Genomic DNA, 17089 nt, shown 5'->3' with positions numbered 1-17089 from the left:
AACTAGAGAGTAGCCCCCAAAGCAATGAAGACCCAGCACAGCCAAAAATAAACTTTAAAATAAAATGTATTTGAAAAATTAACATAGAGCAAAAATGGGTGGTACTTAAAGAAAATTTGTCAGGTTCTTAATATCACAGACCAGCTCATGTCTCTCTTTAGAAGCTCTCCTAGGATCTCAGACTTATCCTTCAGGGCACACAGAGTGCTTTGCAGCTACTGATATGTATTGCTCTTGCCCAATTAGCCTACGACCACCAGGAACAGACCTGTAAGGCTGACAAAGCTAAGTTTATTGCAGAGGAAACAGGTGATACCTGAGAGGGGATAGGGAGGGAGGCAATGGAGAACTCTCACCTCCTCTCTGGTTTCTGGATTCCTGAACAAGTGTGGTCCCTGGAGCCCAGACTGATTTGTACTGGAACACCCTCTCCACCCCAGAGTGCACACCTTTTTTTACTTCCACAGCAGTTCTCTCTCCCACCTTTTTCTTCTTTCCTTTCTTTTTTTTCCCCCTTGGCTGTGCAGCCTGTGGGATCTTAGTCCCCTGCCCAGGGGTTGAACCTGCACCCACCAGCGGTGAAAGCAGAGTCCTAATCACCGGACGGCCGGGGAATCCCAGGTTCTGTCCCTTTATCTTGGCTTCTCCAGCCCAGGTTTTACTCTGAGAATTTTCTTTTATAGCTATATTACCAGGGAAGTTTATAGTAAGCTGGTGTAACCAAGAATCCTAGTGCTGAGATAAGATAGACTTTCCCTTTCTCTTACAGAGGAGGTCTGCGGTTGATGCAAGGCCAGCAGGCGGCGCTGTTCCGCAAGCTCATCCAGGGACCTAGAGTGATGCGGTGTGTGGTGTTCGGTGGCTAAATTGTTTCCGACTCTGCAATCCTCTGGGCTATGGCCCACCAGGCTCCTCTGTACGTGGGATTTCCCAGGTAAGAATACTGGAGGGGGTAGCCATTTTCTCCTCCATGGCATCTTCCCGACCTAGGGATCGAACCCATGTCTCCTGCTTTGGCAGCTGGATTCTTTACCATCGAGCCATCTGGGAAGCTCGATGGGGTCTCTGCTCTCAACAGTTGCTTCCACCTCTTGTCCTTCCACAGAGGTCACATTCCCCAGGCAGCAGGAAGATGGGAGGGGGAAAAAATGGAGAGAAGGCAATTTTCTTATGAAATTACAGTCCATGAAACACACAGATCATTCCACGTACACCCCATCCTCTAAGACTCAGTCATGAGAGCAAAGGAGCTGCAGGAAGGATGGGAAATGTTGTCCCTAACTGGACATTATGTGTCCGGATAAAATTCAAAGTCTTCTGTTACTAACCTGGAGACTGGATAAGCAAAATGACTAGCAGTCTCCATCAGTTCAGTTCAGTGGTTCAATCGTGGCCAAATCTTTGAGACCCCATGGACTGCAGCACGCCAGGCTTCCCTGTCCATCACCAACTCCTGCAGCTTACTCAAACTCATGTCAAGTCTCCATGGTTACTGCCAAATAACTGTGCTTTCTGATCAGAGGAGCAATCCATTTCATCTTCTATTCTACTAGAATGCAGAAATAACCACCATCAGCTTTCCCACTAGCAAACTTTTTCTCCAAGGCTTTCACTGAAAAAAAAAAAAAAGAAAAGAAATGGATTAAATACCGAGCAGCCCCTCTGGAAGCCTTAGGCTCTGAGTTTCTTGGGAGAAAACCTCAGCCTCCTTGATCAGCAAATTCCTGCTCACTTTCTGGACCAGCTCATTCCTCAGGCAGCAGATGACGGGGTTCACCAGGGTCGACATGATCGCGTGGCAGAAAGTCCCTCCTTTTTATAGCCCAAGCCACGTGGTCTGCCTGGGGCTCAGGTACACAGAGAAGGAGTCGGGCGGGGGAGGCTGAGCAGCTCGGGAGGGGGGGGAGACCACCAGGACTTGGGACGAGTGGGTGGAGAAGGCGGCCCATCGAGGCAGGCAGGTGCAGGCCTGTGCCAAAGATGCAGAGCCGTAGGACAGGCCGGGCCCTGCCGCGGGGCCTGCCAGGGTGCACACGGCCACCAGGAAGGACGCCAGCGGCCGGGGCCGGGTGTCCGCGCACGCCCGCTCCAGCAAGGGCGTGCTGTTGCAGAGGGAGTGGTCCCAGGATGCTGGGGCCACAGACGGGGAGAGGACATCCAGGTGAGGGGCCCAGTGAGGAAGAGGAGGCCGCCCGCCCAGCCGCCGGGTCTGAGGACAGGGCAGACGCGCACGCGCGCGGGGCGCTGGGTACCACCCGGGTGGCGGGGCCAGGCAGCGATCCGCGGACACCCCCGCCGCAGCAGGGCCTCCGCGCGGCCCAGGGTGAAGTCGAGCCCCATCTGGGCGAAGCATCCGGCTCGGGGGACAGTCCCGCGTCCCGTGAGAAGGTGGGCTGGCATTGCGGGGTCGCGGCTGAGGGGAAGCCCACCTCCAGCAGCGAAGAGGGCCGCAGGAAGGAGTTCCTGGCGGATGGCCCGGCGGCGGTCGGCCAGGGTCAAGGTGATGATGAACAAGTTTTCTGGAAGGGTCAGCGCCTAAGTGACAAGGAGCACCGTGAAAAAGAGGAGCTAGTGACCCCCAGGAGCACGAACCGCCCCCACCCCGGCCCCGCCCGGGGGGTCCGCTCTGCTGGTTCCGTGTGTGGCCCGCGCTCCTGGTTTGGTTCTGGCTCTCTAGGGCTTAGCCTCTTTGGGGTCTCCTCAGTAATGCAGGAATGGGAAGAGTACCCACCCCACGGGGGAGTCGTGAAGAGGAAATGAAGGAAAAGTTACAACAGGGATCGGCTGGTCATAAACGCCCTCCGGGATGCTCGCTATTATCTGTATGTAGTGGAAGAAATAGTTCATCAGAATTTCCCAGGACTTCCCTGGTGACCCAGTGAATAAGCATCCACCTGCCAATGCAAGAGAGGCAGGTTCTATCCCTGGTCCGAGAAGAACCCACATGCTGGGAGCAGCTAAGCCCTTGTCCCACAACCACTGAACCTGAGTACCCTAGAGCCCATGCTTGGCAATAAAAGAAGCCACCACACTGAAAAGCCTGGACATGCAACAAAGAGTAGCACCTGCTCTCCACAACTAGAGAAAGCCTGCATGCAGAAGCAGAGACCCATGACAGCCAAATAAATAAATACAACTATAAGAAACTTTTTCCTCTTGCCTCCCACAAACCCTGTTACTTACTTAGTTATTTGACTGCCGTGTCTGTTGCTGCAGGCCTGTGAAGTCTAGTTCCCTATCTAGGGATTGAACCCAGACCCCCTGCATTGGGGGCAGGGGTCTTAGCCACTGGACCACTAAGGACGTCCCCAAACCTGTTATTTACTGATTAAATACTTTGTTAATCCATTGAGGGGTGAGACCTCTTACTTGAAGGGCTTTTATTGTCTACTGAGTGAGTTCATATAGATTGGAATCAGAAAAAATAACATAGAGGACTGGGGTTTTGCATTTCACAGCCATTTATTCATCTGTTTGCTTATGTTTATGAATGGTAATGTCATATACTGTTTCAGAAGTGCATGTCTCATTACCGTATTTTTTGCATTGCTGCGTTTTCTCAAATAGAGCATACAGTTGCAACCAGCCCCCAGATCGAGATGCAGAGTAGGAACAGCACCTTGTGTCCCTATAGTCACAACCCCCCTCCCAAAAGGTCTTTCCTGGTGACTCAGTGGTAAAGAACCTGCCTGCCAATGCAGAAGACCTGGGTTCCATCCCTGAGTTGGGAAGATCCCCTGGAGGAGGAAATGGCAACTCGTTCCAGTATTCTTGCCTGGAAATCCCATGGACAGAAGCCCTGGTGTGCTACAGTCCACGGGGGTGCAAAGCGTTGGACAGGACTTAGCTCTTGCTTGTCGCAACTAGAGAAAGCCCGTGTGCAGCAACGAGACCCCACTGCCCTCAAAAATAAATAAATAAATAAAAATTTAAAAAGAAGATTCTACTGTTAAAAAATAAAGAAAATTGCATCTGATTGATTTAGGAGGTCTGTATAAAGTTAAAATTTATATATATATATATATTTAACCCATGCCTCCTGCAGTGGAAGCATACAGTTTTAACCACAGGACTGCCAGGGAGGTCCTGAGTCAGAGTAAGTTTTTGCTCCCCTTATCATTGATCTACTGTGGCAACCAGTTTAGGGTATCCAAGTAAAATGCAGGGGGGGCAAGGTAAGTTTGAAGTTCCAATAGGCAATGAATAAGCTTCATTTATTAAATGTCCATGTGTCATGTAATTCAGGATACATTTGCTGGGGACATGGTTGTGCCTAGTGTAGTGAAGTAGTCATCCTCACCCCTTACCTCCTCTTTCTCTTCTGCCTCCGTACTGATCTCTCCCAGCAAACAGAGCTGCTTGAAGAAGAGGACCAAGTCACATTCCACTTCATCCTCTTCCATCCCTTTGTGCAAGGCTGGACACAAGCATGATGCTTGTTAGCTGCTTTTGTTGCTGTAGCAGAAGTGATGAAAAAAAATGCTTCATTGCTAGAATTAACATCAGAGATTTTAAAGTCCCCTTCTCTTGATTCAGGCATAGCTAGGCTTGGGGTCCCCCACACTGGAGTGTGTCAGGTCATGTGCAGACTGTGGGGAGAGTCGCAGAAGAGGACTGGGGGGAGCAGGGTTAAGTGGGGTCCTGAGTCTCACAGCCCACACTTCTCAGCAAATGAATTCAAGTGTCCACAGAAATAAACTGTCTGTAATAGGAATAGAAAAGAGTTTCATCTGAGCCAAACTGAGGACTATAGCAAGGGAGACAGTGTCCCTGTAGCTCTGGGAAACTGCTCCATTGAAGCACGGATTCCAGCACAGTCTTACACCTCATCCAAACACTCACACATCAACACGACAGGGTGCATTCCTTCAGGGTTTCAAAAGAGACAGACTTAGTGCAGAGACAGCGAGGCAACAGCTCCCTGGTGTCTGGGAAGGGAGCCTTATCTTTCAGGGAGTGCGGAGGCCATGAGAAGGGAGTTATTCATCCTTATCTTCAAAACAGACGCTCTTTACCTCAGTGGTTAAAGCAGATGAGCTGCGAGGGTTGGACAAGCTATTTTAGCTCACACACAGTTCATGCTGAACCAAGGATGAGCCAAAATGACTTCCACGTTCCTCAATATGTGAACATTTTCTCCATCACGTACATATAAAAACCTTAGAACCGTATGACCCAGCAATTCTACTTATGAGAATATATCCAAAAGAATTAAAGCACCCTCTGGAAGAGAGAGTTGTAAATGCCTGTTCACTGCAGCATTATTCACAGTAACTAAAGCATGAAAGCAAGCCAAATGCCCATTGACCAAGACAGGGTAAGCCAAATGTGATATATGCCAATAATAGAGTATTATTTATCATTACAAAGGAAGGGAATTCTAACACATGCTACAACATGGAGGAACCTTGTGGATATTTCACTAAGTGATATAAGCCTGACAGGAAACACTAACAAATAGTCTAAGATTCCAGTTAAGTAAATATTCTATGATTCCCCTGGAGTGGTCAGTTTCACAGAGACAGAGAGCAGAAGGATGATTGCCAGGAACTGGGAAAGGAGAAAGGGGGAATTGTTGATGAATGGGTGCAGAGTTTAAGTTTTGCCAGATGAAAAAAAGTCCTGGAATTTGGTTGGACAAAATGTGAATGTACTTAACACAATTGAACTGGACACTTAAAGATGGTTAAAATGGTAAATTTTATTTTATGAATATTATACTGCAACAAAAATCATCTTGGAACAATTCCCTGAGGGTAACCACAGAAGAGTCAGGGCTGATAGCAACACGGCAGATGGTGCCCGCCCGCCCAGCTCCATCTCCACCCCAACAACCCAGGGTGAGGACTGTCTGCTGTGCTCAGGACTCCCCACTTCGGTTCTTGGAGATATCTCAGCTCCAGCCCCACACAGCTTAACCTCAGCCTCCCTGACTGACCCAGGTCTCCAGGCTCTGCTCCAAGGATCCAGTAAGTCTCGGGTCACCCTCTCCTGTAGGAGACTGGGCGCTGACTTCACGTCCTCCCAAAGAGACATCTGCAATCCCAGAGTGCAGGGATCAGCCCGGCTCTAACTTGAGGGTGGAGAGACGCATTTTCTAGATGACAACAGGAGCTGGGATATATGAGTGTGTGTGAGAAGAGGTGTGGGTGGGAGAGGGGTGATTGGATCAATATCCTGATGATATAGGACTATTTTTGACTCATGTACAACCAATAATTGGACTCCCCTTATAGCTCAGATGGTAAAGAAACTGCCTGCAATGTGGGAGCCCTGGGTTTGATCCCTGGGTTGGGAAGCTACCCTGGAGAAGGGAATGGCAACTCACTCTAGTATTCTTGCCTGAAGAATTCCATGGATGGAGGAGCTTGGAGGGCTACAGTCCATGGGGTTGCAGAGAATCGAACTCGACTGAGCAACTAACACACACAACCAATAGTTACCCTTATATAGTGAATGTGACATGTGGACCTCTGGTTTCAGTCTTCACTACACTGTCTGCCCTCCATATCTGTGGGTTCCTCATCTGTAGATCAGGGGGCAACTATAAGGAATTTGAGCATCTGTGGATTTCGGTATTCATGAGGGAAGCCTGTTTGGTGATTTATATTAAATCGCTTTTGAGTTTTCTATATCCAGCAACTGTGAAGTCGGCTCTGTTATTTATCATTGGGAGCAATTTTAGAAATACTGGCAAAATACACATAACAGAACTGACCACCTTAACCATCTTTCAGTATATAGTTCACTAAAATTAGGTATATTTACATTGCTCTGCAACCAATCTCCAGAACTCTTTTCATCTTGTAAGACTGAAACTGTGTCTGTATTTAATGATAACTCCCAATTCCTCCTTCATCACAGCCCCCAGTAAACCACCATTTTACTTTTCGGATTCTTTGGCTGGTCTAATAATTATATTGACATGAGACAGATTAACAGATTTAGTTTGTTATGTTTGGGAGCCCCATGAAAACCCTGAGGCTCAAGACAGACAGTTCTGGCTCATAGAGGCTACTCTGAGCTAAGGAGAAGAGGGTAAGGATCTGGGGCTTTGAGGGGAAGGAAGACAATGCAAGGAAGATGGGACGAGCAAATGCTTGGTGAACAAATGTGCAGACAAGTCTTTCTGAGATGAAAACTTATCTGGTGATAGCTCTCTTCCTAGCATAGACCTTCCCCATCTGAATTATTAATATTTCAATCAGTTAAGGGAGAGGCAAGGAGCTCCTCCTGAGTCTTCTGTGTCCAAATTGCCTTTAGCGGAAAATTCATGAGCCAAAGTGGCACATTTTGGGGAAGTGGATTTTGATCCCTTTCACTTCTCTTCAAGCAAACTTTCCAATAACTGAAACATGTAAAAAATCCTATTTATGTTTGAAGAAATCAAAACTCAAAGATGCAGAACTTGCCCCATGTGTCCTTTTATCACCTACCCCTCATCACTCCATTGCTTCATGGAATTGGACTCCCAGGGCCAAGGGAGGGATGGACATTCTAGATGACTTTGTGTCTTTCTTTCTCACCAGGTCTGAGCCTCCTCAACTATGTTGAGGCTGCTGTATCAGTATGTTCACCAATTTGGTCAGAAGTTGGTCCAAAGGCGGCTGTTGGACCCCATAGAAGAGCCTGAGAGTCCCACAACTTATTTGAACATTCTAGACCTGGTCATCTTGGGTGTGGGCGGAAGCCTGGGAGCTGGCATATACATCGTGGCTGGTGCAGTGGCCAAATACATAGCTGGACCAGCTATCATCATCTCCCTCTTGGTGGCCGCCCTGTCTTGTGTGATGTGTGGGCTCTGCTATGCAGAGTTATGGGCCAGGGTACCACGTTCTGGTTCTGTGTATCTCTACAGCTACGTCACCATGGGACAACTGTATGCTTTCATCACTGGCTGGAACCTCATTCTGTCCTTATTTGTTGGTAAGAGGATGGGGAGTGGGAAAACGTGGGCTTAAGATCTGGAAACTGAGAGACAGGATTGGGGTCTTCGCTCTTTCATGAGAACTTAGTTATTGAACCTGCAGAGGTGAAGTGCGTAATAATGGCAAGAAAACCCCATAATGTTATTCTACTCAGCTCTGTCCTGTTTGCCTTAAATGATGGACCAAGAACCCAGAGGATAGGGAAATGTAGCGAGTTCCCTGGATAAGAGGGAGGCATATCCCCCAGGCTCATCCCCTCAACAGATTGAAATCTTTGGTCAGTTGTCTTTGTAGGATTTTCCTTTACCCTGTGTTTGAATTTTCAACCCTCATCTCGCAGTCCCTCTGTTCCTATTTCTTTGTGTTCTTTCCTCGCATAATATTTACTTCCTCCTCCACTCCAGTGCTCTTGCCTGGAAAATCCCATGGACGGAGGAGCCTGGTGGGCTGCAGTCCATGGGGTCAAGAAGAGTTGGACATGACCGAGTGATTTCACTTTCTTTTTTCACTTTCATGCATTGGAGAAGGAAATGGCACCCCACTCCAGTGTTCTTGCCTGGAGAATCCCAGGGATGGGGGAGCCTGGTGGGCTGCTGTCTATGGGGTCACGCAGAGTCGGACACGACTGAAGCGACTTAGCAGCAGCAGAAGCAGCAGCAGCATATTGAGTAGTTGACCTATTTTGTGAATTATCTGGGCCTGCTCTTCTCACCCCAAGAAGAGAAATGCTTTGAGATTCAGTACTTGGTCCTTTTTTTTTTTTTTTTTAAGTTATCCCATGGTACTAGGTAGAGGAGTACTTAATTTTGTTAATGAATATTCCTTCTTCTTCCTCCATGCAGCCACTGCCTGTGTGGCTAGGGTCTGGAGCTACAGCTTTGACAGCCTGATTGGGAACCACATCTCTCAGGCTTTAGAGGGGACTTTCTCTCTGTATATGCCCTCTTTCCTGGCCACGTTCCCAGACTTTGTCGCTCTGGCCCTGGTGCTGGTGATGATCGGTGAGAAGGGGACAGAGACAGGATGAGAAGAGTGGGGTGTGGAGCAGGAGCTGGGGAGGGAAAGGCTTGGGTGGCAGAATGTGCGGGGTTAGGACTAGAAATGAAGGTGGCAGGAGAGGATGACATACACTGCTTCTAACCTTGGCACCATTGACAATTCAGGCTGGATCATTCTTGGGGGAGGGGGGTGCTGCCCTGTACATTGTAGGTTTTGAAAAATCACTGTTGGGTATTGAGTAGCATCCTTGGTACCCTCTGCCACCCAGTCCCTTGGCAACTACTAGTCTGCTTTCTGTGTCTATGGATTTGATTATTCTGGATGCTTCATATTCCATCTTTACCACAGGAGTACTGGTTCCAGGAGCTCGTATGTCATCCCTGGTTATCAAAGTGTTCACAAGCATGAATGTTTTTGTTCCAATCTTCATAATCATCTCTGGCTTCATTAAGGGAGACCTGCACAACTGGCAGCTCACAGAAGAGGACTACAGAAATGCATCTGAATCCAGTGACTTCTATAGGACTGGAGGGTACTCTTGGCCATAGAAATGCACTTGGGTGGAAGTGAGGGCTGTGGGTAGAGCTGGGAACATGATGGGGACTAAAGAGAGCTGGGCTGGTGGATCCAGATAATGGGGATCCTGGAACCCAGGACTTGTGGTCATGAGGGAGGATCCAGTAGAGGTGGCTGAACTCACCTCACCCACCTTCTTCCTCATTCCTTCTCTCACCATAGCTTGGGGCCTCTGGGTTCTGGAGGGTTTGTGCCCTTTGGCCTTGATGGGATTCTTCAAGGAGCAGCTCTGTGTTTCTACGCATATTTTGGTTTTGAAGCCATTCTCACTAAAGGTAACATGGTCATGGAGTGTCCCATCAGGGGTGTGGGCACAGTTTGGGTTGCCCCTGGGCATAGGAGTTGGTAGAAGGTGAACCCAGATTTTGGAGGTGCAAAAGGAAAGAGGATTTTCTGATTTCATTCCAGTATGTTTTTCTGATCCAGTATTTCCTTCCATCCTGCAGGCAAAGAAGCCCGAAATCCTCAGCGTTCCATCCCCTTGAGCATGATGATCTCCGTCTTCATCTGCTTTTTGATGTATTTTGGTTTCTCAGCGGCACTCACCCTCATGGTGCCCTACTACCAGATTCATCATTACAGTCCTTTGCCACAGGCTTTTCTCCACGTTGGGTGGGACCCGGCCAGATATGTCATGGCTGTTGTCTTCCTGTGTGCTCTTCTATACAGGTCAGTGCCATGGTTTTCTCCCTGACTACTGTCAGACTCTTAGGTATCCTGTCCTTTGGCACTGAGAGACAAGAGAGCAAGATGCATTATGACATGTAGACAGGGAAGAGATGCCTCACTCTGTCCTGATTCTCTACATCCTCATACATGTTCCCATTTTGCCTTCCAGCCTCCTGGGTGCCATGTTTTTCATGTCTCAGTTGGTCCATGAAATGGCAGATGACAGGCTCCTTTTCTGGGATCTTGCCCAGATCCACGCCCGTACAGGCACCCCTGTCATGGCCATAGCGGCTTCTGGACTTCTTGCAGGTAAGTAAACAAAGCCCACTCCTTCTTCAGTCAAATTTCTTACCTTGGATGTTTATACTGGTTTTCACTCCCTCCCCACCTTGTTCGTGCCCTCATTCTAGGGGTCATGGCATTACTCTTTGACCTCCGTGATATCATTGAACTCATGTTAATTGGGGTCCTGCTTGCTTATACCCTCGGGACATTTTCTGTCCTCATCCTCAGGTGAGAATTCACTATATGTTGGCTGAGGGTTTTAGACTCATGGGGATTGATGAGGAGGTAATTATCTTCTACCCTCATCCTGCCTTATAATTGTCCTGCTGGGCTGAAGTCCAGAAAGATTTTAATTAGACTGCATGATGTTCTATGAGTAGGAGCTGCTATTAATATTGCCTTTGTACCTTTAATTAAGGTACCAACCAAGTCAAAATTTTGTCAAGAATGAGAAAACAGAGGAAGAAACTGAGATGGAGCCTACACTTGAAGGAAATCCTTTGGACTCTGAACCTGAAGCAGGAACCTTGAACATTCTAAAGAGCCTGTGGTTCCCTCCCAGCACCATCTCCACCCGGAAATCTGGCCAGATTGTCTATGGATGTGCCTTCCTGCTTGGTGAGCAGTTGGATCTCACTTTGGTGGTATTTTGAAATTGACAAGATAGGTTGGGAACATATATTTTATCAGTTGAGGAATCTTGGAGATATGATGGCTCTTCCTGAGGTGGGCAGTTTTGGGAGGGATATGATCCAAGCTCTTGATCTGTTTGGCTTCTGGAGTTGAAACTGTTCTCCTCCACCTTAACCCCTGCAGTTCTCCTGATGATCATCCTGAGCCTGATCTTGGCCCAGTGGCCCAGCCAGGTGTTCTCTGGAGACCCCGTGCTCACAACAGTGGCTGTGCTGCTGCTGCTGCTCATCACTGGGGTCACAGTCATCATCTGGAGGCAGCCCCAGGACCCCAGTCCTCTTATGTTCAGGGTAAGGTGACCTTACATGCCCAAAGTGTCTACCTTGAGTGAATGAAGTCTGCATGCTTTGAGGTCTAAACATTCTTTTCTGGACCAGAGAAGAAGGGGAATTTCTAAAACAAATGGATCTTTTGCTGATCCATGCTAAGTGTTTTAGATACTCAATCTGAGTAGGCAATGAACACACAGCTGGAATCAGACTGGTGTCTTCTCACCGATGTTGGGTATGGGTCATGTTTCAGACATCCAGGGTGGGTTCAGGTGTGGACTGACTTTGCCCACAGGTCCCTGCTGTGCCTGTCCTCCCACTGGTGAGCATCTTTATGAATGTCTACTTGATGACAAAGATAAACACTTGGACCTGGACCCAATTTGGCATCGCTAATGCCATTGGTAAGTGGTTTTCTGGGATAAAAACTACTATTGAGTGACTGAACCCAACCCTCTTTCTGCTATGTCTGCCCCAAACTTTGTCAGAAGCCACAACAGGAGGTCTCCTGGGCATTAGTAAGTGAGGAGAGCGCCTACTTTCCCTTCTCATCATCTCATTTCTCTACTAGGATTTGTCATATACTTTGGATATGGGATCCGACACAGCTCAGGGTAGAACTGTGATCAACAGCCACCAGCTTCCATCTCCCAGACTCTTGATGACGATATCCCTAGTGCTCATTCACAATAGCCAAGACATGGAAGCAACTTAAATGTCCATCAGCAGAGGAATGGGTAAAGAAGATGTGGTACATATATACAATTGAATATTACTCAGCTATTAAAAACAATGAAATAATGCCATTGGCAGCAATGTGTATAGACCTAGAGATTGTCATACTGAGTGAAGTAAAGCAGTCAGAGAAAGACAAATATGATATGATATTGCTTATATGCAGATCCTAAAGAAATGGTACAAATGAAATTATTTACAAAATAGAAATAGAGTCACAGATGTGGAAAACTAATTCGTGGTTACTAGAGGTGGAAGGGGTGGAAGGACAAGCTAGATTGGGATGAACATATACATACAGTAGTACATATACATACAAAAATAGATAACTAATAAGAACCTACTGTAGAACACAAGGAACTCTTGTCAATACTTTGTGATGGATTAAATGGAAAAGAATCTTAAAAAATGTGGATATATGTATATGCATAACTGATTCACTTTGCTGTACAGCAGAAACCAGCACAACATTATAAATCAACTATACTCCAATAAAATTTTTTTTTTAATAAAAATGACCAAGCATGGTAATGGCACCCCACTCCAGTACTCTTGTATGGAAAATCCCATGGACGGAGGAACTTGGTGGGCTGCAGTCCATGGGATCTCGAAGAGTTGGACACGACTGAGTGACTTCACTTTCACTTTTCACTTTCATGCATTGGAGAAGGAAATGGCAACCCACTCCAGTGTTCTTGCCTGGAGAATCCCAGGAATGGGGGAGCCTGGTGGGTTGCCGTCTATGGGGTCTCACAGTCGGACATGACTGGAGTGACCTAGCAGCAGCAGTAGCAAGTATGGTGAAAAGAAAGAAAATATTCCTAGTGGTGAATCATCTTAACCACAGGACATAAAGGCTGTTTGGAATCTCTCCATGTACTGGAGGATCTTCTGGTTCAAGGGGCACTCTGAATCTCTATGGACTGTGAAGGTGGGATGCAATTAGAGCCCCAGCAGAGGACAAAATATCTTTAATATTGTATAACTTCATGTAAATTCTCAGAGCATAATATGCATACAAAAAGTGCAGGCTTCATTAAGTGTGCAGCATGGTGAATTTTCACAAAGACAGTACAACAATCTAACCAACAACTAGAAGATGAAATAAAATATTAAACCTTCACATAAGGTTGATCGTATCTTATGGCACATTTTCTTTATGCCTGCTTTCAGCAAGAACCCAGAGACTGCCCCATACGAAGGAAACTCAGATAATTATTAATATGTGTTGTGTGTGTTACACTTTAAATATTAGGGTACAAATAGTTTAGTTCAGTTCAGTTCAGCGACTCAGTCGTGTCCGACTCTTTGAGACCCCATGAATCGCAGCACGCCAGGCCTCCCTGTCCATCACCAACTCCCAGAGTTCACCCAAACTCATGTCCATCGAGTCAGTGATGCCATCCAGCCATCTCATCCTCTGTCGTCCCCTTCTCATCCTGCCTTCAATCCTTCCCAGCATTAGGGTCTTTTCCAATGAGTCAACTGTTTGCATGAGGTGGCCAAAGTATTGGAGTTTCAGCTTCAGCATCAGTCCTTCCAATGAACACCCAGGACTGATCTCCTTTAGGATGGACTGGTTGGATCCCCTTGCAGTCCAAGGGACTCTCGAGAGTCTTCTCCAGCACCATAGTTCAAAAGCATCAATTCTTCGGCATTCAGCTTTCTTCACAGTCCAACTCTCACATTCATACATGACCACTGGAAAAACCATAGTCTTGACTAGACAGACATTAGTCGGCAAAGTAATGTCTCTGCTTTTGAATATACTACCTAGGTTGGTCATAACTTTTCTTCCAAGGAGTAAGCGTCTTTTAATTTCATGGCTGCAGTCACCATCTGCAGTGATTTTGGAGCCTCCCCAAAATAAAGTCTGACACTGTTTCCACTGTTTCCCCATCTATTTCCCATGAAGTGATGGGACCAGATGCCATGATCTTAGTTTTCTGAATGATGAGCTTTAAGCCAACTTTTCACTCTCCACTTTCACTTTCATCAAGAGGCTTTTTAGTTCCTCTTCACTTTCTGCCATAAGGGTGGTGTCTTCTGCATATCTGAGGTTATTGATATTTCTCCTGGCAACCTTGATTCCAGCTTGTGATTCTTCCAGTCCAGTGTTGCACGAATAGGCTGGAAGTAAAAGGAAAGAACAGATACCTTGTGCAAACAGTTACATAAGAAAGTAGGGTAGCTATATTACTGTCAAAGTAGACTTGAAAAAAAGAGAATAATAAAAGATAAAGTGGATCCTTTCATCATGATGAAGAGAAATAATTATTTTTTTGTTTCCCTCTAGCTTTATTGAGACACAGTGTAACATTGTGATAATTTTTCTTTACTTTTCTATTGCAGACTCTTAGAGTCATGCAATAGATTTGATGAAGAAGAGTTCTTAATTGAAAAATAAGAAAGCACTAACAAAATTCCTGCATTGCTAGAGGTGGGGAAAAGGGGTCATAGGTAATGATTGATTGATAAATGATCATAATTGGGTAAAACAAAAAGAAAGTGAAACTAGAAAAACAAAATAAAAACTGTTGCTGCAGAACAGGATGCTTTAAACTGAGATTTATGGACATTCAAGACATTGGTAAAATGAAACATAGGACTGTCGAACAACTGAAGTAGAGTGAAGGAGGGATGGAGGTCAAGAAACTGAGTGCAAGTTATTAGATGAATTTAAAAGTAGATGGAGGAGAGGCTTCTCTGATGACTCAGTCCACCTGCCAATGCAGGAGACAGGAGTTCAGTGCCCGGTCTGGGAAGATCCCACATGGCATGGAGTAGCTAAGCCCTTGGACCATAGCTGTTGAGCCTGTCCTCTAGAGTTTCAGCTACTGAAGCTCGAGTGCCCTAGAGTCCTTGCTCCACAACAAGAGAAGCCACCACAGTGAGAAGCCCGTGCACTGCAGCAAAGACCAAGTGCACCCAAAAATAAAGAAACAAAAAAACAGCATTTCTAAAGAAAAAGGTTCTGTCATTAAAAAATAAATCAATAAAATAAAAGCGCATCTGATTGATTTAGGAAGTCTGTATATAGCCAAAGTAAAAGATTTTTCTTTTTGGCCTTGGGATAAGTGGGATCTTAATATCTGACCAGGGATGGAACTTGTGCCCCTGCAGTGGAAGCATGTAGTTTTAACCACTGGACCACCAGTGAAATCCCAAGCCAAAGCAAATTTTTGCTCTCCTTATCATTGAACTTCTTTGGCAATCAGTGTAGGGTAGCCAGACAAAATGCAGGGAGCAAGGTAAATGTGGGTTTCCAGTAGACAATTAAGAAGCTTTATTTGTTTATTAAATATAGATGTGTCACATAATTTAGGATAAATTTATGGGGGATATAATTGTGCCTAGTGTAGTGAAGTAGTCATCCTTACGTAACCCTTACCTCCTGTTTTTCTTCTGCCTTTCTACTCATTTCTCCCAGCAAACAGAGCTGCTTGAAAAAGAGGACTAAGTCACATTCCACTTCTTTATCCTCTTCCATCCCTTTGGGCAAGGCTGGACACACATGCAATGCTTGTTATTAATAAATGCTTTCATTGCTAGAATTAACATCAGAGATTTTAAACTCCCCTTCTCTTGATTCAGGCACAGCTAGGCTTGGGGTCCCCCACACTGGAGTGTGTCAGGTCACGTGCAGACTGTGGGGAGAGTCGCAGAAGAGGACTGGGAGGGAGCAGGGTTAAGTGGGGTCCTGAGTCTCACAGCCCACACTTCTCAGGGTCCTTGATGATCAAATGAATTCAAGTGTCCACAGAAATAAACTATCTGTAATAGGAATAGAAAAGAGTTTCATCTGAGCCAAACTGAGGACTATAGCAAGGGAGACAGTGTCCCTGTAGCTCTGGGAAACTGCTCCATTGAAGCACGGATTCCAGCACAGTCTTACACCTTATCCAAACACTCACACATCAACACGACAGGGTGCATTCCTTCAGGGTTTCAAAAGAGACAGACTTAGTGCAGAGACAGTGAGGCAACAGCTCCCTGGTGTCTGGGAAGGGAGCCTTATCTTTCAGGGAGTGTTAACATGGAGGCCATGAGAAGGGAGTTATTCATCCTTATCTTCAAAACAGACGCTCTTTACCTCAGTGGTTAAAGCAGATGAGCTGCGAGGGTTGGACAGGCTGTCTTAGCTCACACAGAGTTCAGGCTGAACCATGGATGAGCCAAAATGACTTCCACGTTCCTCAATATGTGAACATTTTCTCCATCACAGGATATAAAGATCTTAGAACCGTATGACCCAGCAATTCTACTTCTGAGAATATATCCAAAAGAATTAAAAGCACACTCTGGAAGAGATAGTTGTAAACGCCTGTTCACTGCAGCATTATTCACAGTAACTAAAGTACGACAGCAAGCCAAATGCCATTGACCAAGAAAGGGTAAGCCAAGTGTGTAGTGCTAGAATATTCTTTAATGTTAAAAAGGGAAGGGAATTCCAACACATGTTACAACATAGAGGAATCTTGTGGATATTTCACTAAGTGATATCATCCTGACAGGAAATGACTAATATTCTATGATTCCACTTAAGTAAAGGACATGGAGTGGTCAGTTTCACAGAGACAGAGAGCAAAAGGGTGATTGCCCGGAACTGTGAAGGAGAAAGGGGGAATTGTTGATGAATGGGGTGCAGAGGTTAAGTTTTGCCAGATGAAAAAAAGTCCTGGAGTTTAGTTGGACAAAATGTGAATGTACTTAATGTGATTGAACTGGACACTTAAAGATGGTTAAAATGGTCAATTTTATTTTATGAATATTATACTGCAACAAAAATCATCTTGGAACTATTCCCCGAGGGTAACCACAGAAGAGTCAGGGCTGATAGTAACACGGCAGATGGTCCCCGCCCACCCAGCCCCAGCCCCACCCCAACAACCCAGGGGTGAGGACTGTCTTCTGTGCTCAGGACTCCCCGCTTCG

General features: G+C 46.2%; 1 protein-coding gene across 1 annotated transcript; it reads left to right on the top strand.

The window, feature by feature from the left end:
• Positions 1–7547: 7547 nt before the first annotated feature.
• On the top strand, positions 7548–12112 carry LOC120873045 (cationic amino acid transporter 3-like). Its single transcript, XM_040253796.1, is given in 11 exon segments — positions 7548–7926; positions 8771–8929; positions 9276–9459; positions 9666–9778; positions 9950–10172; positions 10342–10481; positions 10583–10685; positions 10876–11075; positions 11274–11440; positions 11715–11823; positions 11991–12112. Coding segments are annotated over 11 exon segments (1899 nt in total).
• Positions 12113–17089: the final 4977 nt, after the last annotated feature.

This window comes from Oryx dammah, unplaced genomic scaffold, assembly GCF_014754425.2.
Source record: "Oryx dammah isolate SB20612 unplaced genomic scaffold, SCBI_Odam_1.1 HiC_scaffold_13, whole genome shotgun sequence".
NCBI classification, from domain to species: Eukaryota; Metazoa; Chordata; class Mammalia; order Artiodactyla; family Bovidae; genus Oryx; species Oryx dammah.
This window is presented reverse-complemented; position numbering and strand designations above follow the sequence as displayed.